The sequence below is a fragment of the Ictalurus punctatus genome, chromosome 14 (assembly GCF_001660625.3).
Source record: "Ictalurus punctatus breed USDA103 chromosome 14, Coco_2.0, whole genome shotgun sequence".
Taxonomy (NCBI): Eukaryota; Metazoa; Chordata; class Actinopteri; order Siluriformes; family Ictaluridae; genus Ictalurus; species Ictalurus punctatus.
This window is the reverse complement of record NC_030429.2, coordinates 18407636-18424368: the sequence shown is the minus strand read 5'-3', so window position 1 is coordinate 18424368 and position 16733 is coordinate 18407636. Positions and strand designations below refer to the sequence as shown.

Here is a 16733-nt window from a genome sequence, read left to right as displayed (position 1 = left end):
AGTGTGTCAATAGAAACGATAGGATAAAGAAACTCCACTCAGACAGTAACCTGAGCTCAGGAATGAAATCAGGACCTTGGACTTGGGGGTGGCGACGCTGCTCACTGCGCCAATAATACCAAGTAGCAAAAACTACTCGACCATCTTGCATCTCACAGCGATGTGTGTTCAGAGGGGTTTTTTTTTTTTTTTTTTTTTGGTCAGATCAGACAAATGCCTTCTTGGTACCAGTCCAACATAGTGCATAATGACTGTGCTGGATTTAGGCTACATCTCCTTAAAAGGGATTGAGAATCTATGCAGGAGGTACTCACACCAGAGAAGATACAAGTAATCCACTTACAGTCTACACAGTTTCACTTTAAGACAGTAAATGAGCAAAAATATGTACCTTTTATAGTTGTTGAAAATCGTCAAGAATGTGGCATATAAATACATTAATACATATTGCTTACATTTCAGAATTTGACAATCTTTTTTTGGGGGGGAAACCATTTTAAAGAGGTGTACATGAACCATTTTAATGAAAAATCAAGACATCCAGAATAAATCATCATTGACCATGAAGTATTAACTTGAACAGATGTGTTGCTGTTGAAGCTGAATAAGTCTGTTCAATTAAATAAGTACAATATACAGGTTTGTTAAAACAAGTTTTTCAGACCAGTCTGCAAATTATACAAATATACAGCATCGTCTCTTCTCTTGCCCTTTCATAAAGAGGATTTAAATAAAATTTAAAAAAATACAAATAAAAATCAGTACACCAACTGAGGTCTTGTATCCAATAATTTTTAAAAATGAAATGGTGTAAAGACTTCAGTACAAGATTCTCCACTGCTGATGATTAAGGCAGTTCAAATCTGATTATGAGCCTCTTATTAACATTGGACAGATGTAAAATGCAGCCATGTCACAACACAAGGTCACGACCTCTCGTCAATACGGAAAATCCATCTCAGACTGAGTATCTGATACGAGAGTAGACCAAAAGGGTTTTAAGCTGCCTGTTTCTTTTGGTAGGTTTCCACCTCGTCCAGGTTCTTTTCCTTGTTCCAGTCCTTCAGCCCCTCCGGTAGGCTCGTGTCCTCCTCAAAGCTGCCTGTGCCATCTACAAACTCCTCATAGGTAGATTTCTCCTCAAATGGCCTGGGACCGAGCAGCTCCACCATGTCAGCTTTGGCCAGCACCTCTTTTTCCAGGAGACGTTTTCCCACCTGAAAACACACACACACACACACACAGTTGGTTTCCGTTGGTTTTTGAGAATTAGATATGTACTAAACAACTCTTTAGCGTAATTGTCCACCCTCATTTCCTATTAATGTTTACTAATGCGTGCTAACGAGAGGGTCCGAACCTTTTCAACCAGGTCACGTTTCTCAGTGATGAGCCTCAGAGTTCTTTGGTAAGCGTTGTCCACCAGTTCTCTGACCTCCTGATCGATGAGCTCCGCCGTGGCCTCGCTGTAGGGCTTCTCTAACACCATGTCGCCCTGCCTTGGCATATCAAACGACACCTGGCCTACCTTTTCGCTCATCCCAAACTGCACGATCTACAGGACGAGAACAACGAGAGAAGCGTCGAAAAGGTTGAAATCGAATCGAAAGTAAAAGAAGAGCTCAAAAGCCCAGCGACTGACTTCCCGGGGTTCGTCTCTACCTGAGCGTAGGCTGATTGCGTGACTTTCTTCAGGTCATCCTGAGCGCCAGTGGTAATCCTGCCAAAGAAAACCATCTCAGCCACGCGACCACCCAGCATCATGCACATCCTGTCAAACAGCTGCTCCCGCGTGTACAGGTACTGCTCTTTAGGGAGGTACTGAGCATAGCCCAGACCTTTCCCACGTGGAATAATAGAAACCTGACAAACATCAGAATGAGCAAAACATTTAGTCAACTTTCCTGAGTGAATGTACAATACTAGTCAAAAGTTTAGAAACTCATTCTTTATTTTTTCTCCACATTTTAGAATAATAATAAAGTCATCTGGAGTACCACAAATGGAACTATGGGAATTATGTTGTGATAAAAAAATCCAAAATAAATAAAAATAATTTAATCAATAATTTAATTTCAAAGTAGACGCCCTTTTTGCCTAGAATTTCCAGAAATGTATTCTTGGCATTTTCTCAACGGATTTCTTGAGGAATCTCCCCGAGATGCGTTTTAAACAGTATTAAAGGAATTTACACCTACGCTGGACTCTTATCGGCTGCTTTTCGGAATATTTCGCTCCGAGTCATCCGTTTAAAAAAAAACATTTTTTTTGTAAATAAAATGTTTTTGTCTACAACGATTACAAACATTTAATCACACCTTCAGATCAAAAGGTTTTTAAGATCATGAGAAACATTTCAGTCGAGTGTCCACAAACTTTTGACTGTTAGTGTACGTTTGATGTAGACAGAGCTCCACAGTGCTCTTTAAATACTTCTATAAATTCCGACGAGTGAACTTCTAATTACATGTTCACCAGCAATGAATTACTATTTTTTTTTTAAATAATAAAAAAAATTAATAAAGATTTTTCTTAGGTGCCACTGAAGATCATGTTAATTATAAAGATTAACATGCAAGACGTTTGAGGTGGATTTTTCTTTCTTGGTGTAGGTTTAAGCACAATGCCACTCTGATTAAATTCTATTTCTAGATCTACCTTGAGTAGTGGGTCAGCGTGCTCGAGGAACCAGCCGACTATAGCATGTCCGGCCTCATGATACGCCACCGTCTTCTTCTCATTGGGCTGCAAGACTTGTGTCTTTTTTTCGAGACCTGAACAAAGAATGCACAAAATGTATTGTCGATAGATACTGGATAAAATAAAAGAAGACAGTTCTAAAAATGTTTTATAGGCCATCCCAAGAATGAGTTGTGCCAAACAGTGAAAGAAAACAAATTAGAGGAAAGGCTTATGGAAGGGTGAAGATTTCATCACTCACCTCCGATCACTCGGTCAATGGCCTGTTCAAAGTGTTTGGTATTGACAGCTTCACTGAGATATCTGGCAGCAATTAGGGCGGCTTCATTACACACGTTCGCAATGTCAGCTCCTGAGATAGAGAGAACGGAAACGCACTGTGATCATCTACATGGATTCCATCAATAAAACACAAAACTGCTCCAGATTTAGTATAAAGGGTCACAGGCTATAATTTCATTATATGTGCTACTTCAGGGTACCTGCAGATATCAGCTCTTCAAATGTAATACTTTTTAAATACCATATTCAAGACATTTCCAAAAAACTTTAAGACCTGCACGTCACTTCAACCATGCTACACGATACATCAGCTATAACGGATTGCATATATGCATATACATCCATTTCTGGGTTTAAGTAAACTATAGCAGGGTAAAGCTCTATACAGGTATATCTAAGACCAGAGCAAATATCCTTTTTACATTACCATTTGCTCCAACAGTGAAAGAAAAGAAACAACAACAAAAAAAACACAACAGTATTTCCTTTCCATGACTTTCCAAGAGAGGAATATAAATATATATATATATAAAAATATATATATATATATATATATATATATATATATATATATATATATATATATATATATATATATATATATATATATATATATAAAAATATAAATATAAATATATATATATATATATATATACATACATACATACATACACACACTATAAAATTATACATAAATACACACATTACATATACATACATATATACACACACACATAGAGAGAGAGAGAGAGAGAGAGAGAGAGAGAGAGAGAGAGAGAGAGAGAGAGAGATGAGCTGGCTTACGGCAGTCAGAAATGCCAGGGTAACGTAACAAGTGGTGTTATAAATATACACACACACACACACACACACACACACACACACTCTCTTTACAACTTTACCATCTCAAACAGCAGCGAACAAAAATAAAATCTAAATCTGCTATATGGAAATCAGGTTCAGTTGCATTTTTAAGTCCTTTGAAACGTGAATTTAAGACATTTTCCTGCTAATTAAGGCCTTATTTTTACGTTGAGGAATTTAAGCCATTTTAAGACTTTTTAAGGATCTGCAGACACGTTGTACTTTTACTGTTGAATCATCTTCACAAATGTGACAAGAAACATTGGGGTTAAAAGAAAAACTGCTTTACTCAACAGTTAGTGAAAGCTGATGCGAGTATTACTATTACAGCTGATTTAAAATGTTTCTAACAAACGTTTCAAAAATAATTTCCTGCACCTTTAAGGAGAAAATGATTTCTACAAGAAAGAAAATGCCTGAGATTATTTACAGTTGAATATATTACATATTTTTCTCATTATATGCTTCACAAGCTTATCGGGCTTCTTAAAGTAAACACTGTCAGAGTAATACTATACATCTCAGCATTCAAATGGCAAATTTGCTACCTAATATCAATCCTGATTTCTCCCCTCACCTGTGAAACCAGGGGTGGAAGCAGCCATTTTCCTAGCAAGGGCATTTGAGTCTAGATTTGGGTCCAGTTTGAGGGGCCTCAGGTGAACCTTAAAGATAGAGGCTCTACCCTTTATATCAGGAGGACCTGAAAGATTTACACAAATAACACATAACAAATAACTTTTGTAAGTTACATGACTAAATAATTTGCCTGAACATGAAGTTAATGCAAATATAACAAGCTGTACGAATACTGTGTAACATTAAAACACATTATAAGAGCAGGAGGAGCATGGCCAAACCTATGTAAATCTGCCGGTCAAATCTACCAGGCCTCATCAGAGCAGGATCCAGGATGTCAGGTCGGTTTGTGCCAGCCAAGACCACAACATTTGTACTGCTGTTGAAACCTGATAAGACAAGACACAATGGACGAATTCTCAGGAGAACAAAGGGTTCAGATTAGGGTTCAGATTAGGGAGAAAAAAAAAAAGAAAAAAAGAAAAGAAAAAAACAACTTAATGTATGGCCTATAAAATAGTGGGTGTGTGCAAATTAATGTATAGTGTGTGGACCAAAATAGGAAATGAGCAGGTGCAAAAATAAAATCCTAAAAATAAAAAGCAGGAAACAAAAAATGAGATCAGGAACAGGAAGTTAGCAGCAGAATACACTGACTGAAAATGGGTCATCTGAAGGGGAAAAATAGCCAGTATTTAATTCCTAATAATACATTATTAAGCATTCAGTCTGGTGTATGGGTGTACAACTTTGCTGTAGGGAGAATGCTTTTACTGCTTGTGAACAAGTTTTACATATTTGCTGAGGCGCATATTTTATATATATAAAAAAAAACATGGACTGACTTCCTTATATCTAGTAGCTCTAAACATACCGTCCATTTCCACAAGCAGCTGGTTGAGGGTGTTCTCCTGCTCACTCTGACCACCAAAGTTTCCTCCACCTCTCTTCCTGCCGACCGCATCAATCTCATCTATGAAAAGGATGCATGGAGCATTCTTCCTTGCCATAGTGAACATGTCTCTCACCTGAACGAGACCAGGTTAACGGGTGAAATTGTGCATTATTCTTTTCACTGATGTTCTTAGAGATAACAAAGACAGTAAAAAAGTGGTGTGCTTTTAAATATTCTGTGATGCATTCTACTTGAATACCAGTTAAAGTAACATCACTAACACACAACAGTTTCAGTTACCAACTCACTCTGGCTGGACCGACTCCCACAAACATCTCAAGGAATTCTGATCCGTTGACGGTAATAAAGGGGACATTGGCCTCTCCAGCAGTGGCTTTGGCCAGCAGAGTCTTGCCTGTTCCTGGAGGTCCTGACAGCACAGCTCCCTTGGAAAACATAGTTACTAAAAATCTTACTCTTTGAAATAAGGAGTACAGAAAACATATATGCATAATGTTAGTAGCCAGTACCAGCTGTACCACCTTTGCAAATGATTACACACCAATCTTATAAACGACTATACCTTTGGGATCTTAGCTCCCAGGTCCTGGTACTGTTGAGGGTTCTTCAGAAAGTTGACGAATTCTAGGATCTCCAGCTTTGCCTCCTCACACCCGGCTACATCTTTAAACTTCACGTCTATGCTGTCCTTCATCATCTTGGCAGGGGATTCACTCATGCCGAAAAGTCCACGCCCCTTTCCTCCACCTCCGGGCCCACCCATTGATGCTCGTCGTAGGGTGAAGAGCAGAAAACCAATCAGCAGCAAAGTAGGAATGATGCTCTTAATGAAAGACCTGGAGGACGATAAACACCAGCGACACTGATGTTTTTTTTTCTCAGTCTTAATGTCTGTGTTTTGGTATTATAGTTGGTAGAAGTAGTCATACAATATTAGTACTGGTAATCAGTCAAAAGCAAAGTAGGAAACATTAGGCCTGAATGATGAGCTGCCATACTCAGGTCATCCAAACCAGATCCATTCAAATGTGTAAGCCAAAGACAACAGTGCAGGTCTCATGAACAGACTCTTACCCATCACTCTTTGAGCGGTACACTACCGCCACTCTGTTCGATGGCTCCAGTCCCAACTCATAGTGAGCTGCCTCTAGATTTCTCTCAAATGTGTCTACACTGCCAATGTTGAACCATACGTAGCCCTGAACGAAGGAAAAGAACAACTTAACGTGACAATACGTTTCTCAGTGCATCAGTTAACATTTAGTCTTAACTGCTTAAAAACAAAAGCTGCTGATTAAGCATAAAAGCCCCCCCCCCCAGATGTACACTGGGATCAAAAAGTGTAGCTTACTCCATCTGAAGTATCAGCTCCTGGGACTAGGAGGACCCTGACAAATTGCTTGTTAATGACCTCCAATCTATCAACCTTTGGAGAAGTGGAAGAAAGAAAAACAAACCCAACAACAAAAATATGGAGTTAGGAAAGAAAACACAGTTGATGTATGACAGGCATGAACAATTTTGTTCTTTTAAATAAAAGATATTGTTCTCACGAGTCCTCTGGCCAGGTAGCGATGGACAAAGTCTTTCCAAGTAATCTCATTGCTTGGATCACGGAGGTACAAGTAGAGAAGAGCAGATGCAACGCCTGCCACTGTGACCGCCATGTAGCGGAAATCATTATCATCCCATGGAATATCACCCTGATATATAAAATAAATGCACAAGAAATTAAGTGAGCTATACAGTCTTATAACAATGTCATGAGTATACATGAAATTATACAAGAGTGTGTGTAAATAGAGTGATTGCGGCTTGTACAATTGCACTTTTTGACCATGTAGTACACACTTAGTGTGAAGCACAAATACGAGACAAAACAAACACTTCCGATCGTTAATTGGATGGGTATCGATATTGGCGGATACTCAAGGACTACGTTTACGTGGACAGCAGTAATCTAATTGCTGACCTTAATCTGAATAAAACAAAATTGTGATTAAGGTGTTTCCATGAGTTAGTAGAATATTCCTTTCATGTTTTACATGTTATAGAACATAGATCGATTAGCGGCACACGTCATTACGTTCCCACTCCACGCCGTCCGACGTTCCCTCACGCATCGACATACAGCATACAGTTCGTCTTCGTCATGGAACCCTATACACTTTTGGGTTTAATTTTTCATTTTACAAAAGCTTCAAGTGCAGTTAATTATTTGTCAAGCTATACGTGCTATTCATACAAAAAAAAACAAACCCTCAGGGTTTATTTGATGGCGGTGTCTGCTGTGAAGATGGCTTCAGGTTTTCTACCTCTATTGTGTCAGTGATAGGAAGAGACTCAGACCTGTAGTAAACGGCTTTTCCAGTCTCTCTTCCCTCCTTTCTTTCCTCCTCCTTCTCCTCCTCCACTCGACTGACGTTCTGGTCCACCTGGTTGTCCATCTGAGAGAAGAAATGGACATTAATATAACCCAATAAAAACAGCTTCGGGCCTGTCTGTTTTAAAGCAGGTCTGATGTCTTACCTTTAGAAGAATCTACTGAGTAAAGTATAGATGTAGACCAGGGATTATTTACAGTCCACAGCGGCTTCAGGCCATTCAGTGTCAGATTCTGAAAGAGATCCAGATGTTCAGTTACAGGTGGCTGAAGCAGGTGACAGTGAAATAAAGCCGAGTGGTGGTTCACAGATACAACACAGCTGTTACAGGGCCAAGAAAAACACACTGAGTCATCATGACCATGTCAAAGTGAGTCTACTACAGCTTACACAGACTGCTTACAAAGTAGTAAAACAGTGTGCTTACACTAGAGCAGTACTAGTAAATAAAGAACATCTGGTCTTACCCTGTTAGTTTGGCCGTTTAATAGGGTTGGTGAAAGTTTTCCAAGAGCAGCAGTGAATGAAGAGCGTTGTAAAGTCCTTCTCAGTCCAAAGCGCAGGGGAGCAGAAGCCGCTGAGAGCAAGCCCAGCATCAGAGCCATTCTCCCACATCCGCCCTCCTCCTGACCACCTCTCCAACCCACTTCACTTAACCCACCGGCAGCTCAAACTCATTCACCTGCTCTTACAAACACAGACACAACTACCTACCATGCTAACCGCTTCACTAACACAAGCAAGCAATGTCAAATCGCAGCAGGACCTTAGGTGTCCGTGGAAACTGCCTGAAGCGGTTTCGTAACTCATTACATTTTAAATAAAGTTTTATATATATACAATTTATTTATTTTTTATTTACGTAAGTGACTAAAATAAGCGTACAGAAAATGTTTTCTCGGATAAACGTGGATTTTGTGGCCAATCGCATGCTTACACATCCACAGGCAAAAAGGTCGTCGACTCGGGGTCCTTCAGTCTCAATGCCCTCCTCCTCATTTCCACTGGAAACCCCGCCTCTATTCAGTAAGCTAATTCAATCACCAATAAGAGCCGACTCTTTCGGCTCCCTGATAGTTCAGTTATTTGTTTGTTTATTTATTTATTTTTAACCAGACATTTTTTTGCGATATTTTGACCAGTGAGTGCTCTTCTTTTCCTAACTATGACCGAAACGGTTTCATAAAGGCTCACTCTACCTTCTAAATTACAAAATAACACTAGTTATTATGCTATACATCAAGGAAATCAGCAAGAGTCCGTAAGAATCCCTGCATTAATGTTATTGTGCCTGCTGTATGTGATTCATGTGATAACGGACCTCTTATTTTCCCATAGAAATGAACACCAGCTCGACGTTCACCTGAGAGTCGACTCGTTCTCGATAAACACACCAACTGGTAAATCTTTAATGCATATAAAATCTACGTTTCCCTACTGATGAATTCTTCTTAAACTGAAACACCGGGATAGAAAGGGTTTAAAATGTAGTTATGGCAGCCGTCAAGCCCTAAGTTCAGGGTAAATAAGAGAAGGCGGCTTGACTTTATTCTGGAACGGACATGGCCCTTATTGTCAGACTTATAGACCTCATATTCATGGTTCATGGCCTGTGTATGCCCGCATCGTCTGTCGCATAAATAACTAGCTGATGAAATCCGAATGAGAGTTACATACTGAGAGAGAGAGAGAGAGAGAGAGAGAATGTGGCGATTTAGTGGCAATTACACATTTTATCCCCTCAGCTTTGAGAATAATAAAATACATGTGAACGCATGGCATTTTCGAATGTCATTTTATTGTTTTACAAATTATATGTTGATCAAGGTGTCGAACTATATGGTTAACCAAAGGACTATTACAGAATATACTGAAAGTGTAATCAATATGCGTAACTAACATTTGGATATGTTAATAAAGTACAATCTACATATAACCAACATTTAGAATTATTACTTAGCATAATCTAATAATCAATATATTAGTTAACAAGCATAATCTATATGTATATAGAAACATAATCTAAAACCATAGAACAAGTTATAGTCTAAGTGCGTATTGAGTTAGATGAATTCTGTGTCTCACTGCACAGTAACTGTTTTTCTGTATCGTCCTGTACCTTTCTGCACAGCAATAAATTGGCATTACACATTCGCTGGAACTGCTTTTGTAAGTAAACAATGTTGAAGCCCAATACCAATTAACGAGTTAGGATAGGGCCTCAGGAAGGGAGGTAGAGATCAGCTAGGATGGCAGATAGAAACAGATAGAAGCTCATTGAGACATAAGAAGGGAGTTTTGATCAGAGAAAAACAAAAAAATAAGGACTCTGTCTGAGTGAAACCTTTTTACAATAAAATTTAAAAAGAAACCTTGTCCTCATAAAACCTTTTTAAGAGAAACAACTAACTGTGCATGCTCCACAAATTTAAGATATCATATATACATGAATAATTAATTGTGGCGAAGGTCTGTTTTTAATGAGGAAAGGTAAAACCCTGCCTAAGATGAGTTCGCTGTGGAGAAAGGTCTAAAAAAGGGCTTGTGTGTTTGCATAATTTAGACTTTCTGCAGACTGTCTCACTTTATTGTTTCAATAAAGTTTGAGTACTTTTTGGCATCTACAAACCCTCAGTCTCTGAAGTTTTTGGACGTGGGATGGTTTCCCTGACACTGTAAGTCATGCTGTCTGAGCCTTTTGACCAAACTACAAAGAATAAATAATAAGTTGAGGAATTACTCTCATGTTACACCACGACTTTCTATTAAAGAAACAGGCAATGATTAAAAAAATAAATAAAAAAAATAATTGTATTAGGTGGAACAAAAAATTTATTAATTTCTTTAATAAAAAAAAAAGTGAAACGTTAATAAAGTTCTGTCACAATCTTTGAAACAAGAAAGAATAATATCAAAATTGGAGCAACAACATCCACACTTTTTTCCTTGTGCTTTCATGTGCAGCAAGCCCTGACAAACATTAAAGGTCATTTAATTAAACATTCTCAACATCTGGCTTGTATATAGAAATATAAGCAGTAATCTGACTTGTAATTTTCAACTATGCATCACCAAAGGTGCCAATGAGATGTCTTCCACACACATGAGCAAAATAAAAAATGTAATTCCACAGACACAAAATATGGACAAATAAAACCTAAAGAAACTAGTACAATGTATGAAATAATCTTATCAGCAACTGTAGACTCTAGCACCATGGTCCTGCTCAAGCGGTCTGTGAAGAGGTCGGGGATGTAGTTTGTCTGTTTTGTTACAGTGATAGAAATAATAGCCCACTATTATCAAAGTTATAATATTTTTTCAGTGTTCATATAGTCATTAGTCCATTTGACTGGTTACTTGACTTGAATGGGTTTAATTCGAACTTCAATTTAAAAAAATTTTTTTAAAAAGAGACCTAATCAAATCTTGAAAATATTGTGTTCTGTGGACAGAAATTTTAGGAACAAAACGTTTCTATGGCTCCAATAAATAGTCGAATATGATTGTACATATTTGTACTACAGGTCTTTCTGGCTGCAAAAAGTTGTGTGTGAGAACCCCTTCTCTAGCATACAAACCCCTTAAGTGATCATGGACCATAGAGTAATGCACACCTCACATCTACAGTTCATTCTTGTAACATCATGACAGAACTACAAAATAACAGCAGCAGGGAAACTTTGTGTGCGGCGACTGTGGAGAGAATACTTTGATCACATTGTTGATAACTCTGCTTATTTTTTTACTGATAACTCAAATATGACTAAAAACAACACATTAAGCACTTTTCTGAGCTACAGGCTGAGCTATTTTCCTTTGGGCTTCTAATACAAACCAAAGTATTTTTCAACCTTCTCTCTACATAAAACAGCACCCAGTATAAATCAACTCATCTGTACCTCTCTAAACCCACCAGGAGGATCCGGCTTGTCTACACGAAGCAGGGTTCCAACTCTTTTATATCTAAGGCTACGTTTGTCTAATTATCAAGTTTGTAAAAACAAGTCTCAGAGGCTTTTCCAAATCACTGGTTAAATCTATACAACAGGCCATTTTCTTACCAGTGCAAGTGCAAACAGAAATCATTTTTCCTCAGTCAATCAGTTTGTTACAACCTCTGCCTTACAATTATAAAGTTTTAACTTACAAACAGAAGCATTTTAATTTGGAGAAAGAAAACTTTTGCCACAGAATAATAAGAAAATAAAACAAAACAAAAAAACATGGTACACCTGCCTATTGTACATGTGTTAATGTTTTAACTTGTGTCAGAGCGGGTGTGGTTGAGTACTGGCTGTGGACAGAGCGAGGATACAGGTTGAACCAACAGGTAACGTGTGATTGTTCTTATCTGTGTGTTATTACGTGCAAGCCACTTATACAGTTAGGCCCCTAAGTATTTGGACAGCGACACAATTTTCCTATTTTTGCCTCAAGATGCTATTGAAGTGTCCATGGGTTCTAGATTCCAGGCAGTCACTGACTGCCAAGGATTTGCATCCAAGTATTAAAAAATAATCCTAATATTTAGGATTGACTGACTGTCCAATTACTTTTGAGCCTAAGAAAATGGAGGGACTCTATAACAAAATGGCTGTAATTCCTAAACAGTTGATGCAATATCTTTGAAGTATAGACTTTCAGCTTTAATTCAAGGGATTTAACACAAACATCTTGACTGCTTCACAAATCCATTGTGGTGGTGTACAGAGGCAAAAATAGGAAAATTGTGTCTTCTAAACTTATATTTTGAAACTTATCTTCAAAATGGTACAGCCTGTATGCAAGTGCTACACATAAATACAATCAGAATTATTGGCACCTTTGGTGAAGCTGAGTAAAAAAAATGCTTGTGAAAAAAATACAGTCCCCTCTGAAAGTATCGAAACAGCAAGGCCAATACTTTTGCTAGACACTGAAGACATTTGGGTTTGAGATCAAAAGATGAATGAAAAGCAGATCAGAATTTCAGCTTTCATTTCCTGATATTTACACCTAGATGTGGTAAACAACTTAAAACATGTCACCTTTAGTGTGAACCCACCCATTTTTCAAATGATCAAAAATACTGGAACATATGACTGACAAGTGTTTCTTGTTGCCATGTTAAGATTGATTGTTTAAACTTCAAAATGACTTGCTTTTCTCCCATAGACAGCTATCTGGTCCTCATGTTGGTTTAACCTTTTTAACAACAAAAGCAATCTTCACAGGTGAAACCCAGGACTCAAACCAATTTGTTGTTAAAAAGGTTAAACCAAGATGAGGACCAGAGAGCTGTCTATGGGAGAAAAGCAAGTCATTTTGAAGCTGAGAAAAGATGGAAAATCAATCAGAGCCATTGTGCAAGCATTGGGCATAACAAATACAACAATTCTGGAATATTCTGAACAAGAAAGAAATCATTGGTGTAAAATCAACCAGACATTGTACAGGTCAGACATCATGTTAACTCATGATGGTAGCAGCAGCATGAATTTAGAAGTCTATAAAAACATTGCCTGCCAATTTACAGAAAAATGCATCCACTATAATTGGGAAAACAGCATCATGCAGAAGAGAATGAACAAAAGAGCAATGCCAACACAACTAAGGACTTCATCGGGGGAAAAAAGTGGAAGGTTTTAGACTGGCCAAGTCAATCACCAGACCTTAAACCAGTTGAGCATGCATTTCACCTCCTGAAGAGGAGGCTGAAGGAAAAAAAAAAAACCCAAAACAAACAACTGAAATAAGCTGTGGTACAAGCCTGGAAAAATATTACAAAATAACAATGCGACAGTTTGGTGATGTCGGTGGGTCCCCTGCTTAACGTATAGTGGTGCTTGGATGTTTGTGAACTCTTTCTGCGTAAATATGACCTAAAACAATCAGAAGTCCTAAAAGTAGACAGAGAGAATCCAATAAAACAAACTAGTCACTTGGTTATTTATTTATTGAGGAAAATAATCCAATATTACATATCTGTGAGTCGTAAAAGTATGTGAACCTTTGCTTTCAGTATCTGGTGTGACCCCCTTGTGCAGCAATAACTGTAAATAAAGGTTTCCGGTAACTGTTGTTCAGTCCTGCACATCGGCTTGGAGTTTTAACCCATTCCTCAGTACAGAACAGCTTCAACTCTGGGATGTTGGTGGGTTTCCTCACATGAACTGCTTGCTTCAAGTCCTTCCACAACATTTCTATTGGATTAAGATCAGGACTATGATTTGGCCATTACAAAACATTAACTTTATTCTTCTTTAATCATTCTTTGGTAGAAGACTTGTGTGCTTAGGGTCATAGTCTTGCTGCATGACCCACTTTCTCGAGATTCAGTTTATGGACAGATGGCCTTACATTTTCCTATAGAATTCGCTGGTATAATTCAGAATTCATTGTTCCCTCAATGATGGCCAGCCGTCCTGTCCCAGATGCAGCAAAACAGGCCCAAATCATGATACTACCACCACTATGTTTTGTTTCACAGATGGGATAAGGTTCTTATGCTGGAATGCAGTGTTTTCCTTTCTCCAAACATAATGCTTCTCATTTAAACCAAAAATTTCTATTATGGTCTCATCCATCCACTAAACATTTTTCCAATAGCCTTCTGGCTCATTCACATGATCTTTAACAAACTGCAGATGGGCAGCAATGTTCTTTTTGAAGAGCAGTGGCTTTCTCCTTGCAGTCCTGCCATGCACACCATTGTTGTTCAGTGTTTTAACACCTGACTAAGAGGTTCACATACTTTTTTCACTCACAGACATGTAATATCAGATCATTTTCCTCAATAAATAAATGACCAAGTATAATATTTTTGTCTAATTTGTGTAATTGGGTTCTCTTTGTATACTTTTAGGACTTCATGAAACTCTGATGATTTAGGTCATATTTATGCAGACACAGAAAATTCTAAAATGGTTGACAAACTTTCAAGCACCACTGTCGTTATTGCCAGTAAGGGATATGCAACCAAATATTCCGTGTTGCTCACCTAAAAATTGGGTGATCTGTCACCAAAGGTGCCATGTGAAATTAAGGGGTGTCAATTGTAATATATGGTTTTGTTAAAAAAAACAATTCTAAGGGGTTTTTATTTTCTTACTAAATGTATTTCAATTAAAGGTTGGACTTCTCTCATTCTTTCAGTGGGAGATCACACTAACCACAAAGACATGTTTTTCATAAAGTTTTAAAAAATATTTATTTATTACATCTACCAAGGATGCCAATAATTCTGGAGCTGACTGCAATGCCTCCCAAGCCAAGCTCCCCCTGATTGGGACAAAAAGCCTGTATATAACTGACAATGTGCACAATACATAACAAGATATGTCGAGTTCTCAGTGCAAGCTTACACAAAATGCCACAAGTCTCTCAAATTAAGTCTCCGAATAGTCTCAATTAATAAACCCAACTAAATACATGTACGTACTCAAAGACAAATGAGCCACAATTCCACAAGTTTACAATGGCTGCAATATCAACAAAGAAAAACTTTTAGGATGCGCACAAACAGTTTAGCACACAAACAGTGACTACGTTTACATGGACAGCAGTAATCTATTCAAGTAAGAAACAAATGGAATTTTTTAGAGAATTTTTTTTTTTTTTAACACAATAACCTTGTTGCATAAGTGTTTCATTTATTTATTTATTTTATAACAGGGCATGTGACTGTGCTTATAATTAACCAATCACATTCAATCTCACATTCAAAAGTAATTAACATACACCTGTCAACAGTGAAGTGATTTTGTTTAACCCTAAATAAAGATCAGCTGTTTCTGTAGGATTTTCTTGACATCTTGGTTTCAACCAATTGGTGAAGCCATGGTCTGAAAAGAGCTTAGAAAGCATGTACATGTCCCATGCAACCCCTGGCAAACATTATGGACTCACCACACTTGGAGGATGTGGCTTTTTTACTTCATAGCAAATGAACAAAATCACAGATATGACAACAATTTTTGTTTAAGAGCTGAACATTCCGTCTTCGTGAAACATACAGTGCCCTCCACTAATATTGGCACCCTTGGTAAATATGAGCAAAGAAGGCTGTGAACATTTGTCTTTATTTAACTTTTGATATTTTGTTAAATAACATTTCACAAATACACTGTTCTCATGGATCTCAAACAATTGCAAAAAAAATAATTATATTATATTATATATATATATATATATATATATATATATATATATATATATATATATATATATATATATATATATATATATATATATATAAAAGAAAAAAATAAGTCTTTGTTAAATATAGGTGTGCAACAATTATTGGCACCCCTATGAATTATATGAAGTATATTCCCATTGATATTAAATTTTTTTAGTACACCTGGGTGACTAGGAACAGGAGATTGTTCATCCATGTCTTCCTGTTTCACAGGGGTATAAATAAGAGGTAACACAGGCCAAATTCCCTTAGTCATTCATAACAATGGGTAAGACCAAGGAATATAGCTGTGATGTGCTTAAAGGTTGTTGAGCTTCACAAATTGGGAAGTGGCTATAAGAAAATAGCACAAGCATTGAAAATGCCCATTTCCACCATCAGGGCAATATTTAAGAAGTTCCAGTCAACTGGAAATGTTTTCAATCAACATGGAATTGGACGTGTCCATATTTTCTCATCACACTGTGAAGAGGATGGTTTGAGTGGCCAAAAAGTCGCCAAGGATCACAGCTGGAGAACTGCAGAAGTTAGTTGCATCCTGGGGTCAGAAAGTTTCCAAAACTACAATCACCACAAGTTTTTTGAAAGGGTTTCAAGAAAAAAGCCTCTACTCTCATCCAAAAACAAACTCCAGCATCTTCAGTTTGCCAGACACTACTGGAACTTCAAATGGGATCGGGTTCTATAGTCAGATGAAACCAAAATAGAGCTTTTTTGCAATAAACACCAGAGGTGGTTTTGGTGCACACAGAGAGGTAGCCATATGGAAAAGTATCTCATACTCACAGTTAAATATAGTGGTGGCTCTTTAATGTTTTTCTGCCAG

The 16733-nt window shown here is 37.6% G+C and overlaps 1 protein-coding gene and 1 long non-coding RNA gene across 2 annotated transcripts; one reads left to right on the top strand and one right to left on the bottom strand.

Annotated features, from left to right (window-relative positions):
- Positions 1-374: 374 nt before the first annotated feature.
- afg3l1 (AFG3-like AAA ATPase 1) lies at positions 375-8500 on the bottom strand. Its single transcript, XM_017486072.3, has 16 exons — positions 8193-8500; positions 7871-7958; positions 7691-7788; positions 6895-7044; positions 6693-6767; positions 6416-6540; positions 5904-6177; positions 5629-5766; positions 5300-5453; positions 4707-4814; positions 4424-4549; positions 2942-3052; positions 2659-2774; positions 1663-1863; positions 1361-1555; positions 375-1217 (listed from the first exon to the last, which is right to left on the bottom strand). The coding sequence occupies exons 1-16, from the start codon at positions 8328-8330 to the stop codon at positions 999-1001; spliced, it is 2316 nt and encodes a 771-aa protein (XP_017341561.1). The 5' UTR covers positions 8331-8500; the 3' UTR covers positions 375-998.
- Positions 8501-8742: 242 nt separating this feature from the next.
- LOC108275321 (uncharacterized) lies at positions 8743-10534 on the top strand. Its single transcript, XR_001814671.3, has 2 exons — positions 8743-8866; positions 9064-10534. It is a non-coding gene; the product is annotated as an uncharacterized LOC108275321 (long non-coding RNA).
- Positions 10535-16733: the final 6199 nt, after the last annotated feature.